This window comes from Aythya fuligula, chromosome 22 (genome assembly GCF_009819795.1).
Source record: "Aythya fuligula isolate bAytFul2 chromosome 22, bAytFul2.pri, whole genome shotgun sequence".
NCBI lineage: Eukaryota > Metazoa > Chordata > Aves > Anseriformes > Anatidae > Aythya > Aythya fuligula.
In genome coordinates this window covers 143,718-163,227 of record NC_045580.1, presented here as the reverse complement: position 1 = coordinate 163,227, position 19,510 = coordinate 143,718, and the positions used below count along the sequence as shown (strand labels likewise).

Genomic DNA, 19,510 nt, shown 5'->3' with positions numbered 1-19,510 from the left:
AAAAGAACAAAAGGGCAAGAAAGAAAAATAAAGGAGAAAGGGTGAGAAAAAAGAAAGGCCAAAAGGGCGAGAAAGAAAAAAAGGATAAGGGTCAGAAAGAAAAGTGAAAAAAGGACTAAAATAAGGATGAAAGAGGGAAAAAGAGAAAGGACAAGAAAAGAATGAGAAAATGATAAAAGCAAGAAAGAGAAATAAGGACAAAAAAAGGATGAAATGGGATAAAAAGGATGGAAGAGGGGGAAAAAAAGTAGGGGGGGAAAGGACAAAAATAAAAGAATAAAAAAGGACAACCAAAAAAGGCCAACGGTAAAACCCAAGAAAAGTCACTGTCCACAGCAGAGGAGCCAGCTCCCAGGCACTGGGGTTTTCAGATCCTTTTCCCGTGTCCAATGGGGCCTCAACTTGGAAGCAGCAGCTGGGATGGGTGCGATGCCCATGACACGGAGCAGCAGGAGGTGGTATCAAAAGCAGTGGCTGCTCCCACCCCCGCAGGCAGCTGGAGCAGCTGGAAAGAGGGAGAAGTGAGTAGGGCACTGTGGGACAAGGAAAGCTTCTGGAGCCAAGCCCTGACCCCTCAGAAACTGAATCACTTGCAGCCTTTTAGAATGAGCTGCTCCACTGGCTCCCCAAGGAGCTGTTTTAGGGCCAGTGTTTCCCCAGTGGGTAGGCACCCGAACAGTTTCCCTGGATGCAATTTTTCCAACAGAAAATGCTGGTTTCAACTTTTCCACTTGCCTTTCCATCCTGCCCAGAAAGCACGTGGCTGCAAATGACTGTGGGGGAAAGGCTTTCCCTGGCCTGATTTTGGCTCCTACAGCTCTGCCCTTGGCTGGCTTTGAGTTTATTTGCAGGGGTTTCCAGACTCCCACTCAGAGTCCCAGTGACAGCAGTGGGGGTGCAAGTGGAACCACTCAGCATCAGCTGGCATGATAGAAGGGGGAGATCACGAGTATACTGCACTGATAGCTTTACTTAACCTCAATCCCTTTGAGTTCAGCCCCAGTGCAGCCTGCACCTGGCCAGGGACCCTGCAACCCCTCAGAGGGGTTAAAATGGGGGTCCCTTTTCCTCTCCCCATCCTCAGGGCATGAGGAAGGGGCTGGTAACACCCCCAGCCCAGCTCCAGGGGCAGCCAAGGGGAGCAAACCCCCTCCAGGCACTGGCACCCCATTAAACCACTCAGTGCCCCCATATGTCTCCAGCATCTTCCCCATGACGCAAATCATGGTTAATAAATAGCACCAGCCCCAAGCTGATGAGCCACCTCTGGACCATGGTTTGGGGTCGTGGGTTTGTTGTACACCTGACCAGTACAGGGTTACGCTCAGAAGCAGAAATCCTTGGAAGGGGAGCGTGGAAGCAGGGCTGCACGCTCGGTCGCCTGCCCTTCCTGCCTGGGTTAATATTGGAGAGGTGGCAGGAGGGTGCCCAGTGGTAGCCACGCTGCAATGACCCTGGCATCCCGTCAGCCAGCACCCACGTGGCAAGGAGTAAGCATTAATGATAGGTTATGGTGCAACCTCTGTCCAGGACAGTATCGCACTCGCAGTATCGCTTTCACAGGAAGATACTGGAGGTTTTGCCTGGGCATTGGACTGTGAATTGGATTTCAGAGAAAAGAAGAAAAATACTTAGTGCCATCAGCAGGTCTGGCAGTGCTGGGCTCGGCCACGGCTCCTCTGCACTGTGTGTAGACGGATGGGGTCACCCACCTGCATCCTGGCACCTGAATGTTCCCCACTGGCTGCAGGATATGAAGCAGAGGGTGCCAGGGGCACCAGTGGCTTTGACAGCACTCAGGCATGAGGTTTCTCTTTGGGATGCTCAGAACTCCAGTGAAGCAACAGGACCCCAGCCTGCAATGCTGGTACCACAGAGCAGTATCCCCATAACTACTAGACTCCTTGTGAAAGCAAATCCACCCCAGCATCCCAAGAACAGCAGCACCCAGGAAAGCCCTGGCTATGCTCACCAAGAGTTTAAACAGATTTTTCCCAGGGCAAAGCTCCTTTCCAGAGGAAAACAGGCCACGGGAGTGTGGATTGGGTACTACTGGGTGGGGGCAATTAGAGAGGTCCTCTCCAGTAAGGAACCAAATGAGCAATACATACCTTACTCCGCCCCGTGACCTGAAAACCAGGGGCCAGGGTACATAATTCAGAAATCTATAGAAGGCAGTGGGAAGGAAGAAGTTCATGATTGGGTTTCATTCAAAGCAGCTGGATCACACATAGTGCTTCCCAAGCACTGCTAGTGCCTGCAGCATGGGCTGGCCGCGTGCCCAGGATCACTCCTCTGTGAACCCATCAGGGCAGGCAAAGGTTTGGCGGCAGGCATGCGCACCCTTTGCCAGGAGCTGGGGCCAAGCACCCACAGCAACACACTCTGCAACTGATCCCAGAAGTGTGGCTTAAAGCGATGGATGAGGCGATGTGATACTCAAACCTGGGCAACTTGTTACTCCTCATTTCTGACTACAAACAGGACTACAGAGCATCACACACGCTGCAAAGTTTATTGCGCAGCTGAACACCAAAATTCAGACACTTGCCTGTAAACAAGCCCACAAGAACGATCAGCCCCTTCACACTTGCCAGCCGCCCTGTGCTCCTGGTCTGGCCAACCGCACCAAGGGAGCGAAACCAAAGATGCGTGACTTAAACCTGAGCACAAGGAGCAGCAAGTGCTCTGGCACGGCGCAGCTCTTGTGCTGGGACAAGATGCCTACTTACGCCAGTCCCTGAACCACAGGGACTTCACTGCGATGCACTCTTCACACCCTCTTCACTGGTGCTTCGCAGGGTGTGTGCAGAGAGCAGCGAGGTCATGGATGGGCAGTTTCGTCCTCCCATCTGTGGGGTCACAGGACAGGACAACAGACTGCAGAGCATGGCTGTAGGCTAAATATGGAAAGGACTGAGAAGCAGCATTAGGAGATGAAAGTTTCACCTATGGCCCAAAGCTGGGGGCAGCTTCTGTCTTTTGCTGCAAAGCAAAGAGAGAAGACCTGTTTTTTAAGATTAATCAACATGCCTGTAGTTTTCCACATTCTTTTTTTGCACCCTGCAGGCTGTATGGCAGTCTGTACACTCCTAATTACAGAGTGGTACGTCAGCCAAAGCAGGAAACCTAGAGGATTTTTTTAAGGCCTTCATTTCTCCACTTTACAAAGCCACCTAGAAGATAACTCCCAATTATACTCAGGCAGGTATTTTTCCTAGATCAGAGCACTCTTTGTGTAAAGATAATGATTTCTGTCACCTTTTTGCAACCAACCTCCCCAAGCGCAGATGTAGCATTTAAGCAAAGAGCTCCAAAAGCCACTGGTTTCCCATGCCCTTAACAAGCCTGTTCTGCAGTATTTTCCTCATGGCTCTCCCCCTGTCAACACATCTACATATTTACAGCAGCATTTTTCAACACTTTGACACAGAGGCTGGCATTTTGCTGAGGATGCCACTAAATTCCGTGAAGAGAAAGAGGAAGAGGGGATTAGAAATGAGCAGCTGATTTTTCCCTGAGCAACATGTTTGAGTAGCCCTAGTCTTACACTAGGCAAGCTAGCAGCTGGGCACATCTGTGCAGTATTACAAGATGTACCTGCAGCACAGAAAGATCTAGTTAAACACAATGTTGAGCCTATCAGCAGCGGGTCCTTTTTCTTTTTGGAGTATGCTTGCAATCCTGGCAGCCATGAGCTTTTCTGCAAACAGCAGCCCAGAACCAATGGGAACTTCTGGCCAGGACCGATTTCTCCCAGTGCATTCAAACATACGCCCTCTGCTAGGTCTGCGCTAAGTCCTCTTGAAGAGCAGGAACTCCTACCTTTGTGGTTTTTGTAGAATACACAGTTGTTGGCACAGGTATCTGGGTGGGACTCCCAGAAATCAGAGCTGCAGGAGCACAAGGGAGGCAAGTCGATGTTGTACAGCTTCATCTTCTCCCTCATCTCAGCTCTTAGAGCTTCTACATACCTGCAAGGGACAAAGCATTCACTTTTGCTCTGTACAAGGAGCTGGGACCCAGTTCTTGGCAGCTCACCTCACATACTCCATATTTCGCTGCTGCTTTTCCTTAATCTTCTTCAGCCTTCTCTCCTCCAGTTCAAGGTGGGCCAGGATTTCACAGACACTTTCCCCCAAGCAGGGTTCTTGCTGCTCAGCCATCTTCTGCATCCTTTGCTCTTCCACTTGGCGCTGGTTCTCCTTCTTGCTCTTAATCCTGCAGGCACAGACAGCTGTCACTGGGCTTCCTTAGCGGAGGAAGGAGCTTCCCCACGTGACGTCCATTTCCTGACATGTGCTGGACCACATTTACACGCTCCAGTTTTGAAGTGGCACCTGCACTGCTCCAAAAAAGCTCCTGAGGTGCTCTCTTCCATCCTTTTGAAACTAAAAATGGTGCCTGGGCTCTTTTATATCTACCCAAAAGGGCAATAGTCCCAGCCACCCCACCTGTGATATCTTCTGATTATAGGGCAGCTTGGATCCTACCATAAGCTGTCCTTGCAAAAATTCCATGACAAAGAACTTAACAGGACTGCAGAAGAGTGCAGGGTACAGCAGAAAAAACTCCAAGGATCCAATGCCTACTCTAAATAGGCTTGAAGAGATGATTTTTTTTTTAATTTTTATTATTTTTTAAACAAATCTTCCTCCATTGCTTCAATTTCCATTGCACCTAAATGGCACTCCAGCCCTTCCACAGAATCTGGACAGTATAATTCACAAAAATGCAAAGCACATTCCCCTGACAAGTGGAAATTACAAAACACAAAGACTTTAAACCGAAGCATCTGCCATTTTATTCCTGCTGATGAGTAACAAATGCAATAACATCTTACACACTGATCACTGCCAAAAGGCATTCAAAAAAGTCAAAGCTGGGTAGAAGCCAGGGAAAGAAAGCGTAATAGAATGGAGCAACATCCTAAAAGTCCCATTTGGTGGGTCAGATATGAGAATGAAGTGCTCACACATTGAGAAGGAAAGTGCTGAAGCCAAACTTCTCTTGTCAAGTTATAAACTCCAAAACGTCTTTTAAATGAAGTGGTAATAGAGCCTTAACTACACCACCATAAATCTTCTATTGTAGAAGCTAAGGCCAAGGCCAACTTAGCTTTACACTAAGTAACTGCAAAAACAGCTTTCTTTTTGCACATGCTCTGAGCAGCTAGCAAGTCTAGCAGAGACCCTGGGACTGGAGGGGGGGGGAAGATATCACTAACTAGAAAGGCCCTGGTGTCTCACCAGCACTTGCAGGGCAGGAAAGGGTCTCCAAAGCTCTGAGCACCAATTTAAGTTTCAGGAACATGTCTGTCGAATTTCCTCAGATTTGCAATTTCTCTCTGAAAAATGGCCACAAAAAACAACCACCAGGATCTTGTGCCCCAGGAACACTGCATCACAGCAGGCTGAGCTCTTCATGTAAAGGCTCACTCATTTATTCTGCTTGTTGGTTTGTCCACTTGGATCAGTTAGAGCTAGCTGCAGGTGGCATATGGGTTATACTGCTTTTTTTGAAACTGCACTTCAATCAAATCAAATGGGAGGTCCAAATCCTGCCCTCACAAACCTGTGCTGCTCCCACAGAGCCTGCTCACTGCAAACCCTGTGTCAGAAAACAAGGTGATTACAGTGTGGAATTGTATTAGATGCAAATTTTAGATGCTCTTGCATAGCGAGTCAAAGACAAAAGCGTAGAGCATCTTTCTTCCTTTGGTCTGAAACTGCAGAGTTCCTCCTTAAGAACCTCCTTAAATTGAGAGCCTCCTTTAAATTAAAACCTCCAAAACATGAACAGGTACTTTTACACAGATAAGGATTTTTTTTTTTTTTTTACATAGATAGGGAGTTTTCAACTCTGGAACAAGTGCTAAGAAATCTTTTTATTATGCCATATATATGTTTATAGTTATGAGGGTGAAGGGTCTGACATAAACATCCTGGAGAAAAGTAGTTTAATGAGAATGTGATCTCATCCCAAAGTTTCTGAACATGGGCACAGGGTCTTGGGATCGGTGACCCAGAGGGCTGTGGTTTGGTAAATCATACCTCTCTCAGCCTGACATTTCTAACCCCCATTTCTTACTCCCTAATTAAAAAAAAAAAAAAAAAATTTTTTTTTTAAGGTAGATAAAGCAGCAAAGGAGTCAGAATGTGACTCATCACATGCTTTTTTTTTTTTCCTATCAAGATAGACAGTCTTCTCAAAGCCTTTGTGTTTTGTTTACTGGGCTGCAAAAGGAAAGTGAGAGTGTGTTGCTTATCTGCACATACTCACTTAGCAATCCTCTTCTGCTGCTCTTTCTGCCTCCTCTGCTCCTTCACTTGCTCTCGCTCAACATTCATGAAGAGGCGCTTGCACCTCAGGTACTCATTCTGACGCTGTAGGAATGAAGGTGCAACTTTAAGAAGGATGTCTTGTAGGAGACTTACCTAATATCAGATAATATCAATGCTTGGCTAGATTTTTGGAGCTCATAGTTGCCTGGATAGAAGCCTCACTCCTTCCCCAAATGATCCTTAGAAGTCCCTTAATATCCCAGGACTAAGGAGAAGCTGGAGAGATGGAGGATGTTCAAAGTATCTCATACATCACAGAGCTTAGTACCAGCACCCTTTGACTGAGTCTCCTATGGATACAGGACACCTGACAAATTCCTAAATTCTAACTTTCCTGGCAAGAAAAAAAACAGCTCCCCCCACTTCATTCCGATAGAGGAGAGTGCTACAAGCAACAGTGCATGAATTTCTATCCACCATGATCCACTCGCAGGCCTTACACAAAATCCTGTTATCTCCAAAATAAATCAATAAATAATGCACAACATCAAGCTGAACCCATCACATGCAGAACTGCAGAGGCGGCAAATGCATTGCTGAGACAAACCCAAGAGCCCCACATGGAACACAGCTCTCACACAGTCAGACCACATGGAAAGGTTCAGTGTTTTGGCTTCAGCTTAAACCCAAAGATGCAGCGAGGGTGGGGAAACCTCCTCACTCAATCTCACATCTGATCCTGCCACCTGAATGGGAAGCAGTCAGCATTCAGTTCATTTGAGCTCCACAATGCCAGAAAGCGGAAGGCATGGATTTTCTCATCAATACCAAGAGCTCTGGACTGAGTGTGTCTGTCCTGTTCACTGGAAACAGCCTTGCACAGCTGGAGATAAAGGTGCAGGAGAGATTGGCAGGCTGCAAGTGTAGAAAGCTGGATGGAAAAAAACCATACGGAAGAGCCTGCTGCAAACCCAGTTATCTCAAGGTGGATTGGAGCCAAGGAGATACAAAGCAAGAGGCACAGGGAACTGATGGGGGAAGCAACAGCCTGACAAGCCCCAGCTGCTGTCATGCCTTCTAGAAACCACAACCGGATTTTTGGATAAGTTTGTTAGAAAAATGCACATAAAGAACAAAAACAATTTGTTCAAAGCACTTTGTTTTATGCTGTACACTGCAAAGAAGCTCACAAAAAATGAGATAAATGTTCAAATCAGAAAGAAGCAGGAAAAAAAAGCCACTTTCTTTAGGCATCCCAGAGAAACAATCCCTCATGCATCTCCTGCATGAGCCAAACTGTTGGACACAGACTGATTGGCCCCTGTGATTAAATCAGACCCTCAGCGCACAACAGTAAGATACAAAACCCTGTTAACAACACACAACAAACCCCAGCAAGCTTAGACCACTCCTGAATCAAGTTAGGCAAAGTTACTGTGCTCAAGTAAAGGGCCCATGAGCCTGCTATGAGGGAGGTAACTTCATGCCTTGCACTGACCAAATGGTGCAGCTCAAGCTGAGAGCACAGCCAAGCTCCTGCAAGCATTAGGCTTGCAGTCTGTGCCTGAAAGCTATTATCCCTCCTGCTAGGTACTGATATGGTAGGAACCTTTATATTCCAGCCTTACATCCAAACAAGATAAAGTAGGGTTTTCTTGTTTTTCTTTCCTTTTTTTTTTCCCCCCCAGCATTTTTTAAATAACATTTTTGGCAGGTCTCCCCCCCCCTCCTCCCCCCATGCAACTACAGAAAACAAATCACAACACCTTTCAGCTTTTGTTTTGCAAGGCAAAATGAACCAAGCTCTTCTCTTCTAAAACACTTCAGTGTTAATTTGGATCTCAGATACTGTGTAGGTGTCTACCTACTGTGTAGGTTTGCTGAAAACCCAGGACACCATCAGCACTTACAAACTTACAAACCCAGCAGATGCTGCTCCCAAGGCTTATCTGAGCCAGCAGCATTCCCTACGCTCAATACCTTTCACTCCTGAAATGGAGACAAAACAGTGAGTTTGGCTGTAGCAGACAAACCTGCTTCTTGGTTTCCTCTTGGTCTATGCCAGCCCAGAGTACAAGGGGAGCTCGACAACAAGGGTTCAGTCTCTGGGGAGAGTTAGGCAGGCTCAAGTCCTTCACTGACCCATCACAGAACTGAAAAACAGTACAAGAGAGCAGCATCAGCATCTTCACAGTCAAGTTTCTCATCTTCACTCAAAGTCCTCCAAGCTGGAGGTGAGTCCCCTATGCAAGATACCTGCAGTTCTGCATGTGTTTCCAGGACACGTGTGCATTAGGCTTAGACAGTAAGGTTTTATTGGGGGGGGAGGGGGCTGCAGGGGTGGCCCCTGTGAGAAGAGCCCAGCAGCTGCCCCATGTCAGACCATAGCCAGCTCCAGACAGCTCCAAGAAGGACCCACCACTGGCCAGAGCTGAGCCAAGAGCAATGCTGGTTGGGCCTCCGGGAGAGGAGAATTAAGGAGGGGGGAGGGGAAGGGAAGGAAAAACTGCTGTGCTAAAAAACTGCAGCTGGGAGAGGGGATTGAGAAGTGCAAGAGAAAGAACCCTGCAGCCACCAAGGGCAGTGCAGCAGGAGGTGCTCCAGGCGCTGGGGCAGAAGTTCCACTGCAGAGACCCCTGGTGCAGCAGGCTGTCCCCCTGCAGCCCATGGGCAGCACAGAGCAGATCCCCATGCTGCAGCCTGTAAAGAGGGGCCCCTGCAGGAGCAGGGGATCTGGGGGGAGCTGCCGCCTATGGGGAACCTGTGCTGGAGCAGTTTGCTCCTGACAGACCCTGTGGTAAGGTGCAGTTCCTGAAGAGCTGCTGCCTGTGGGCAGCCACTGCAGGCTCAGTTTGCAAAGGACAGCATCCCGTGGGAAGGACCCCACGTGGAGCAGCGGCAGAGAGGGATTGAGAAGGAGCAGTGGAGATGAAGTGGGACTGACCACGGCACCCATTGTCCCTGTGCTGCTCAAGTGGAGTAAGTAGAAGAGGGTGGATGGGGGAAAGGTGCTTTTAGTTCTCACTGCCCTAGTCTGTGAGCAATAGGCAATAATTACATTAGTCTCCCTTTGGTTGAGTCTGTTTCTCCTGGGATGGCAATTGGTGAGTGATCTCCCTATTCTTACATGTATCTCAAGTTTTTTTCTCTCCCTGTTCTATTGAGGAGAGGGAGTGACAGAGTAGCATGGCGGAGCGTAGCTACCTATCAGTGTTAAAGCACCACTTTGTTTGGCTTCTCCTCCCTATCACCAGACAGAAGACACGTTCTACATCTCCATATAGGAGCATGAGCACCAATGCTCTGACAAAACACTTCTGAAGGTATCCTTCAAGGAGTTTTCTGTATTAGTTTAAGTAGGGATTCATATTACCACCTCACCTCCCAGACTTTGATTCTGAACTTCATGAAGTGCAAGAAAGTAATAGTAGCAAAGGAAGTGTCAGGGAAGTTCAACAGTCAATGTCTCCCAAAACCTCAGTGCAAACCTTCACCTTCTTCGCTCCACTCACAATATTTGCCAAGCCAGTATTTCTGCTCCCTAGCTGGACAAATCACCAGATAAGGATGGGCACATGTTGCTATATCCATAAAGTATTTGCTAACTACTCCAAGTAATCCAAAGGGCAAAACATTTCCACACCTCAGATGCTTAACAAAACTCTGACTGAAAACAAAGAATCAATAAATACTTTAGCCAGGTTCCCAGGAGCAGGCACATAAATGCTACCTCTAAGGGAGGTGTTTTGTACAATCCCCACTAGCTGCCAGCCCTGAGGCAAGGGCGAGGGATGCCAGTTTATTCCTCTGATGAAAACCTTTTTTTTTTTCTATTTTATTGGAGGTTTCCGTCTGGTTTGATGCACCCACTGCTCTCCCTCCCCAGCACAGCACAAGGGGCAGCCACAGGTCCTCCTGAAGCTAAATTAAGCGCACGATGCAATTGCACACACAGTGTCAGATTTCTGCTGAGCACCAGCCAATTGGTAGGATGAGGCAAGCACATACAAACCACTTTTGAAGCCACAGCAGTAAGATTAAAGCAGTAAAACAGTAACGTCAAAACGGCATGGCTATTCTAAGAGAACACAACAGTCAGAGCTCCCATTACACTCACCCCCTAACTGGCTTTGTGTGTATTTAAAAATGGTGACCTTATGCCCACCGATTAAGACACACAAGTTCATAGGCACCGTCTTGCAAAGGTGTCCCTCAAGACTGCGTGTGCTGTGCCAGAGACCCTTCTCCAAGTCAATCTCTCCTGACTTTCACACTGCTCTCTGGCCTGTTTTGACCAAAGCTGAGAGTAGGCATAAGAGTTAGCCAGGCCTGAAGGAGTAACTGAAACTGATTACAACAGTAGCCTCACCATCCCTGCTTAAACAAACCCAACTCCCAAAGATTTGAACTTCTTCAGACCAACTGGCCCAACCTCATACGCGTATTACTTTTTCAAATTCCACTTTGATATAGAAACCATCTTCTTGTTCAGCCTTATGTGGGGCTGTTGCCTGGTCTTGTAGTTCAGCTGGAAGATCATGATGTCCTGCTAGAAGCTCCTCACTGTCATCTTCTGTGGGCACTGTGGCATGAGGTACTGGTTCCTGGAGGAGACAGGTGTGAATGCAAAGTTCATATGACTGCATTGGTGCAGAGAGCAAATGCAATATCCTTGAGCAAGGGTTACAAGTAGCTTTAACCTCAGGACACTTGTTCTGTGAAGTCAGTTGAGACCTGGCAAGCAGCAGCACAACATATTCAAGCATCACTGCAGGGCACAATAATCTAAATTTAATCTAAATTAACCGGGTAGCTCGTGACTACAACCAACTGCAGAAACAGAGGGACAGATGTATGTGTGTGGGGTGAAGGAAAGAAAAGGGAAAGACCTCTCCAGGCACTATTTCACAACTGCAAGGATTTGGGGTGGGTGGGATCTCCTGAGTGACACTTATTCTGTAGTTGTTCAGATGGTAAGTGGGCAGGCTCCTGAAAGGATATTAACAATATTTTGAGAGGCAGCAGATTGTTTCCTACAAACTAGAAATCAAAATGCCAGAAGCCATTTTTGTTTGTTTTTCTCCTTACTGTCCCTTCAGCAGGCTAGGAATGCAGACAGGTAGGGAAGAGTAGGATTGTTCATAGAGTGAGAGGGTGGATTAACAGGAAGAGCACAGGTCAAGCCGGAGTTTGCTCAAGATGGTTGTGCTGCAATTTATGAGGCATGGAGGATAGCCTGGAGCCAGTCTGCAAAAGAAATTATCCGATAGGCATAGGAATTACTCTATCAACACTGTAATGACAAAAATACAACACAGAGAAGCTTCTTCAGTTAGGACAAGAAGTGGAGAGTGACGGTTATTGCTTTCTAAGGATGCTCTGAAGCCCTGAAGGCAGAAGGAAATGAAACTGCTGGGAAAAAAAATCTTTGGGGAATGGTCAGCTGGGGAAAAGAATTTTTCTGTCATGCTGAAGACCTACAAACCTTTCCACAAAGCAGATGAAGACTTGGTGAACAAGATCACCAGAAACACAGGACAGATAATTTCCACTCGATTACAATCTAGGTATCTGTTTCAGAAAGAATTGCAGCAGAGAACAGACCAGCAGGGTCTTTAAACAGTTTCCGACCTGAAAAGAGATCTCCAGAAGTGAAGAACAGCAATGGTTTCAGGAACAGACTTCTTGTTTAACAATTGCAGAGAACGTGACTCCTTACAGGGAAGAAGAAAAAATAGAAAAAGGAAAACAGAACCAAAGAAGCAGCAGATCTTTAAACAATGCTAACTGAACAAGTACAAGCTACCTTGCTGGAGTGGACAGACATGATGCATAGTGTGAGACAAACCTGGCTCTTCTTGTGCCTGTGATCAATGTGAGCACAGAGGAAATGGAGCATGGGTCACACTACTGAAAGAATCATGTAGGAGAAAACACAAGCATGCAGGGACATAAAACAAGTGGCAGAAAGGCCAAGGCTCCAAGTAAAACAAGAAACATCAAGGTAACAAAAAATCAGGCTTCTAGTAAGAGGGACAAAAGGGGACTCATTACACGAGGAGAGGGAAAGCTATCAGAGGACACCAAGAAAAACAGGATTTTATGCTTCTGTGCATTGGCTTTCAGCCAAAGAACTGTCCTGAGCTAGTAACAGAAGCAAGACAAATCTTGGACTAGAACTGGGAAGAAAAAGTCAGATTATTCCTAGAAACTGAGGTGCCTTTTTTTTTTTTTTTTTTTTTTTTTTTTTTTAAGTGGGCAGGACCTGCCCTGGGTTACCTCCAGGACCAGCAGACAAGCTGCTAACAACCCCCTTGGAAATGCGTGGAGGTCCAGGTTATTGGGAAAGGACATGCAGTGTTTAAATAGCCTTTAAATTAAGGAAGGAAAAGGGAAATACTAAAGAGAAAACTACAGGAATTTCAGCCTCAAAAGTTTTCAATTGCCTGAATTCTGGAGAAATGAAATCACCTTGCAAATTGCCTGTAAGCTGCTAGAAAACAAGATAAGCAGCCACCAACATAAATTTGTCACGAGCAAGTAGCGTCTAGATGGTATGAATTTATCCTACTACAGAAGAAGCCTCAGGCAAGACCATAGCAGAAGACATCTTAATTTTAGCCTTGCTTTTGACATGGCCTGATGCAACACTTCGGTAAGGAAAATACTCATTAAGTGAAACCAGTACAAGGGAGGTGATTAAAAAACACTATCTGGATTCAGTCTATGTAGCTTGCTGAGATAGAGAAGAACTGCGTGGACACTGCTTGATAATTTCATCATTGGCCAGACTGACAGAAGAAAGAACCCACCAGGCTACATGAAGTTGCAGAAATATTTGAGAAGAGGTTAAAACGCCTGCATTCAAATCAAAGAAATCTGCTGGGGAAGACAACACAAGGAAGGTCAACATGAACAAACGCAAAGGGCAAGCAGCAATTATCAAGGTGTGAAGTCTGCAGCAACATTTTGCATCTGAAAAGAAGGGAATAAGATGCTGTCTAATTGTGAATATGGAAAACAAGGCATTCATATGGGAAGAAGGAGTCACATCAAAATAAGAACTTTTACTCTCTACCATCTTGGAGTAATAAAACAGAGTAAGGCAATAAATCAACATATCCCTCTTGGCAAAAGTTGCCTAGGGAAGCTATTAGAGGCTTCTTGCCAATAGTTTTAAGAGAGTGGAGATTAGCGTACTTTTGCAACAGTACCTACACTACGGCTCGGGTAGGAGGATGGATGGTGTGGCCCAGAATCCCTCCCAGCCTTGTTTCTCACTGCTGTGGATGACTTGTCACAGGACTCCCACACCACACATCCCACAAGTGCTCTCTGTCTTCTGTAACCATCTGGCTTGCTTGGGTAGGTACTGTATTATTTATGTGAGGCTTTAACACTGCTAATAGCCGAGTAATGTTATCAGTCCATCTTGCTGAGCAGTCTGAATGCATTGAGAACTTAAACAGAAGGTATGCATAGTGTTTGAAATAGATACAAGTTTTCTGAGCCCATAATTACAGTGTTTCTGTAACTCTTGTTCTCAAAGCTGACTTTCTTGAACAGACATCCAACGATACACGGAATAGGAAGACCCAGACCAGCCCTTATATAAAAGGCATTTTCTAGATAACAGCTAGCCAAGATGTACTTCACCCTCGATGAACCTGAAAAGAGAAGGGAATGAAGAACTGCAAGACAGGCAGGAAGCTGGCTCCAGCAAAGGCAGTAAGACAAAATACCAGGTTGGGTTGCTGCTGGTATTCTCCAGGACTTGTGGATGGGCAAAGTACATCAGTTTAAGAAAGGTCTTGGCATTGAAAGCACAACACAGCTATGCCAATAGCTGTAGCATAAAGCTGATTTTGAGTAACAAAAACAGGACGAAATTGAACAGCACAAAAGGTCAGGCACTTGGGACTAATCTTGTTATGTGGCTACTATGTACTTAATGCTTTGAGAAAAGGAGATGCATGCCAACAACTACATGCCTGCCAGAAGCCAGTTCTGGATGAGGAAAACCCTCCAGGTCTTAGCCACACACACAACACAGACTGATGCAATGGAAACAATTCTTGAGGTTTGTTGAAGAAATAAGGGCAGATAAGGGGAGGGTCGATCACTACATTCCTCCCAGATACCCAGACCACAATCTAAGCCTCTTAAACCTTTTTTGAATTCATATTTCCTAGTTTATCTTTCATTAGTCTCTTCAAACAGAAGCGTTTTCACCCACTTTACCCTTCTGCCGTCTCTGAAAGGTGGCTAGAAGAACAAAGCTGGAAGTGTCATGCATGGGACAGAGCCCTCAAGCCCCATTCATCCATGGGTGAATCATTACCTGGGTTGCAAACACAGTTTCTGCTAAACAGACTCCCTGAGTGATGCTTCAGATTTGCCAATTAGCACCAGACCTGCCCACAGCTTCACGGTAACACCTTAGTCTGCCCCAGCTGCCCTCACTCACCTCATGCCTCCTGTTGAGGCTCCAGATGCCACCAGGGAGCTCAGAGGGGCCCATTCCTTCAGGCACAGTCCGGCAGGATGCCAGCCTGCGACGAACTTGCCTCATGGTTTTGCTGAGCTGCCGTAAGAGGGGACATAAGGACAAGCAAAACGAGTCAGTAGATGCTTTCTACAAGGGCCATGCCAAGAAGTTCAGTTACGTAGATGAGATGTCGCAATGCACCCTGCTCAAAACAATGAGAGCTTCGGTGCTTTATCAAGGGAGTGTGGGTCAACTTTCAGTTAGCTTCACCAACAGGTATAACACATGATTGGGGTAATCTGCAACCAATTCATCTTTCAGAGCTGCCCAAATGCACTGAAACCCTGATCCAGCCATGGTAAAGCTCATCCATTCCCGAATCACTTTGCTGAGATGTTAGAGGTCCCAGATCCCCAGTGCCCAGACAGAAATTGTTCCACATCCCAGGGGAAACAGTGCCCCAACTAGAACAACTCCAATTCCTAGATGAACACAAATGCCTTATAAGATGCCAAATGCAGCACAAGCATCTCTATTAAAGAAGTCCCTAGATCACATTTTCCAAGATTTCACAATCACACACTCCTGGTTTGCAGGACACAAGCTTCAATGAGGTGGCACCACCTAGTGTCTACTTTCCAACATGACATCCCAGTGCAGTAACAGGTCACTGTGCAGAGTTCCCCGTGGGTTTTACTCTAAGTTTACTGTGTACAAGCAGTGGAGGAAGTACAAGCTCAGCATCCCATGGAGTGGTATACCAATATTTCATAATCCAGAATAAAAATGTAAGCCAATGCTTCATTCAGTATAAATATTAGGGATCCATTGTAAAAACAGGTAGAAAACAAGTATTGCCCATCTTCTGTTTCAAACAATGAGCACACAGCATGACAGAGCAGAGACGGAAAAGATGAGTGCAGAAGGGAGCCTACACACCTTGGTGGCTTGCTGCTGGAACGGATCGCTGGGCATCCCCTGCTCCTGCCACTGTGCCAGGATGGTGCGGACACTGGGGCTGCAGATGACGGGTGCGGGGTGGCTCCGAAACACACACGTGTTCTTCTTGGGAGTCAAGTGCAGCACCGAGTCTGAGTACTGCATGGCAAGGCAGCTCTCCTTCTCTGCCTGCCAGGACACAGGCCCCGATGATAAAAAAAAAAAAAAAAAAAAAAAGACAACACATAAATCTCAAGTGATCATCTCCCCCTTGGCAGGCACATGTCCCTGAAGCAGCTCATGCTCAGCATCTAGGATTTCACCCTTCTGAGGTAAAAAAAAAAACAAGACACTAAAGCAACACTCTAGTGGGCAGAATGAGAAAACACAAGCAGTTTTGCCGCTGTTCTGAATGGTGCTAGCAGTTACATGAGGACATACCCACTCGACCATGCCTTCTCATCTTTGGAAACAGCCCAAACACCCTAGGGGTGTGTCCAAAACTGTTGATATTTCAGTACTTTCCCTTCTTGTTGCACAGTGAGTTTATGGCAAGTATTACTGGAGGTTGTTTAAAAGTAGACAGGATTAAATATATTCACAGGATAAAACAAGCCCTTGGGAGAAAGTGGGAATATGGAGGACAAGGTGTGGAAGTGTTGCTTGCAAGCAGCCCTGGGAGAGGTCAAGCTGCTTTGCTTCAGTGCGACCAGGAGACATTCACACCATTCACATCTTGATGATCCTTATGGGTCCCTTCCAACTCGGGATATTCTATGATTCTATGAACTTGGGCCTGGCTATTTTTTTTAACACTGTGGAGATCTGAGAGGGCACCAAGGACAACATTCTCTGGCTACTGCTCCAGGGAGCCATCGACCCTTCCGTGGGGAGGCAAAAGGCTTTATGCACCTCTGGCATCAGAGCAAACCAAGGCATCACACTAGCCTCACTCACGGGTTTGCTATTTGCAGCCACAGGGCCTGCTGTAGCCACAAGTTTCCTCACTTTTTCTTATCAAGATCTTGACTTAGGGTTTGCAGTGTTGTTTTTTCCCCAGCATAGAGGGACACATTAGCTTTGGAAGTCTGTGAGGCAGGGAGAAGGGGAATGCTTACCGCTTCACAGGACTTCTGCAGCTGCTGCTTTCTCCTCATCCTGACTTGCTGGTTCACTCGCTGCTTTACTTCTCCCTGGAAGCGTCTCAGGCTTGCTGCTTTCTCCCTTTGCTGCTCCTTCAGCTCCTCCTCAACTCGAAATGCTGAAGCCTGAGAGAGGTGAAAGAAGATTTCACAATGCTTTTGCTACATTGCAGCATTATAACAGCCCATTTTCCTACTTCCCTGTCCAAAACCTGCATCTACAGGCCAGGCAAGCAGCACCCAGAGCAGTTAATAATGACATTTTGTTTCATAAACTGCACACCAGCTTGAACAATGCCTACTGAATTGCTACTAGCTTGAATTGAATCTAGCTAGCTAGATGCTGTTACTGAGTACACATGCTTCTTCCTTTGACTCTGCAATGTGCAGAGAAAGGAGAGAAAAAAAAATGTAACCTAACACAGTGACTCCTGGTCAGCGTTCCCATGAATACGCAGAAATTCCGAGTCTAGACACAAAAGAGCGGGCTAACCTCCATCACATTAACACTCTGTACAAGATCCCACGTCCATTTTTCAGACAAATGTCTCGCAAAAGCAATGCTGGAAGCACATCAAGCAGTTTGCTGACCATGGTACAGGCAGGGCTACTGCTCTGACAATGATTTTACCATCTGAAGTGAAAGATTAAAAGCAATGACCTAAAAATCAGGTTTCCCATGGTTCCCACTCGAAGCCATGCCAAGCAATTCTGCTTGCACTACCAAGGTTTAAATAAAACCAGTATCACTTCCCTGGCTGTCAAATCAGTAAATAACTGTGCAGAATCCTGAAAAGAGGCAGCCAGCAAGATTTGCAAAGGCAGGCTGTCAGCTGCAAGGTGATTCAGTTTTACTTATTTACATGCTTAGTTTTATTCAGCCTTAAACACAGCAGTGAGGAAGAGAATGAAGGGAAATGAGTGGAGCTGCTGGTAAGAAGCTGACAGACAGACCCCATGTGGCTGATTGTATCATATCTTCTGATAGACACTTTTTACAACCCCAAATCTCAGGGTTGTCTGCACCCCACAAACCCTCACTGCCAGGAATATGAACAGCAGCAGGGCCCCAATAGCACAGCCAAAGCATGAAAACAGGAATCTGCACTATTAACAGGGAAAGCAAGCCAGAGCTACACGGAACAATGCTGAAGATGCCATCAACAACCTGCCATGCTCCCTGCTAGCGATTTCATTAGCAATTCTAATTGAGGAGGCATTAATATTTATTTATATTTTTTATTAGTATGACCCACTGGTTTATAAAAGTGCCTTACGTAAGCTTTGATAACCCTGCGCACCTTTGCCCACACCTGATGGCACAAGGGCTAGGGGGAGGTAAGGAACGCAGCTGAGCATGGCAAACATGCAGGGTGAGAATGCCTCCTCCCAGTAGTGGATGAGGACTTGTGCCAAGACAAACCAAAGCAACACTCTGGTGCAAAGCCAAGGCTCAGCCCTCCCAGCAAGGACCAGCAGCTCCCAGTTGCATTGAAATGCAGAGGACCAGGAGCACCCAGGAAGACTTCAGCTCCCCCTGAAGTTTGGCAGGGGAAGTTGTGTGAATACAGAGACAGTTTATTTCCATATATTATCTCAACCTTTCAGAATTTAAATTACAATATGGAAATAAATCATCTCAGAAGCATAGGAGCTTCTGTAACATTTAGACGTTAATTACAGGGGACTGAACTCATCATCCTATATTTAATGCACCTTTAGTCTTCTTGTAATAACCCTCAAAGCAGAAATCCCTGAGATAAGCATCCAGGAAGATTTTCTTAAGTGTTTCTAATGAGGTACTGCAGAGATTGGCTCTACACCGTGAAACATTTAACATTCTTATTTTAAAATTAGCAACATGGAACACAGCTCTTGCTCACAGACATCCTTTAGAGATGAACGGGGAGGCAACAAACAAGGTGAGGAACACCAGTATGAGGGAAAAATGCAGGCAGGGGGCACAAACCTGATGATTGTAGCTGCGATACCTATGATGGAAATCAGTTCCTACTAACAAGCTGAAAATACACAGTTCCAGCTAATATTACAGCGCAGAGTGCAAATAATTAGTCAATTGCAGCTTTATAGAGACAAACCAGATTCCCCACCCAATTGATTTTTAAATTAATGCATTTCTCCTAAAAAAAAAATATTAAAAAAAGGAAAAACAGTTTATTCAAGGGGAAGCAAATCAGGGCCTTTGTAAAAGGGAAGCTAGGCTACGTGGACACCACGCAGCCCTACCACCCCCACAAAAACGGGGATAACAGCCTGAGGTCGAGCCCCATCCCGTCCTGTCCCTCGAGGGTGCGGGGGGGGGGGGGGCGGCCCGGGAGCCCCGCAGCACTCACGAAGGCCGCGCCGCGCTGAGGCCCCGGGGGGCCGCTCTCCACCCAGGCTCCCACGGCGGCCACGCGGGGGCTCCTCGCTGCCAGCACCCGCCGGGGGGACCCCGCCGGCCGCCCCCCGGCCCCGCGCCGCTCCCTGCAGGACGGCGGCATCGCAGCGCTGCGCCCGGACCTGAGGAGGGAAACAGAGCGTGAGCGAGCCCCGCCGCCCCCCACAGCCCCACCACCCGCCACTTCCGCCTCCGCCACCGGTTTGAATCCTGGCGCCGCTTCCGCCCGCCGGCCCCGCCCCCTCCGCTCCGCCCC

At 46.9% G+C, this 19,510-nt stretch overlaps 1 protein-coding gene across 4 annotated transcripts; it reads right to left on the bottom strand.

The window, feature by feature from the left end:
• Positions 1-2,316: 2,316 nt before the first annotated feature.
• On the bottom strand, positions 2,317-19,384 carry CCDC15 (coiled-coil domain containing 15). Of its 4 annotated transcripts, none has more exons than XM_032202035.1 (10): positions 19,208-19,384; positions 16,830-16,979; positions 15,712-15,900; positions 14,752-14,868; positions 10,733-10,888; positions 8,318-8,437; positions 6,283-6,386; positions 4,042-4,221; positions 3,826-3,974; positions 2,317-2,900 (listed from the first exon to the last, which is right to left on the bottom strand). In XM_032202035.1, the coding sequence occupies exons 1-10, from the start codon at positions 19,355-19,357 to the stop codon at positions 2,785-2,787; spliced, it is 1,431 nt and encodes a 476-aa protein (XP_032057926.1). In that variant the 5' UTR covers positions 19,358-19,384; the 3' UTR covers positions 2,317-2,784. The 4 variants fall into 4 exon arrangements, with proteins under 4 accessions (XP_032057926.1, XP_032057927.1, XP_032057928.1 ...); XM_032202036.1 differs by having other exon boundaries at positions 2,317-2,852; XM_032202037.1 differs by having other exon boundaries at positions 2,799-2,916.
• Between the last annotated feature and the right edge of the window lie 126 nt (positions 19,385-19,510).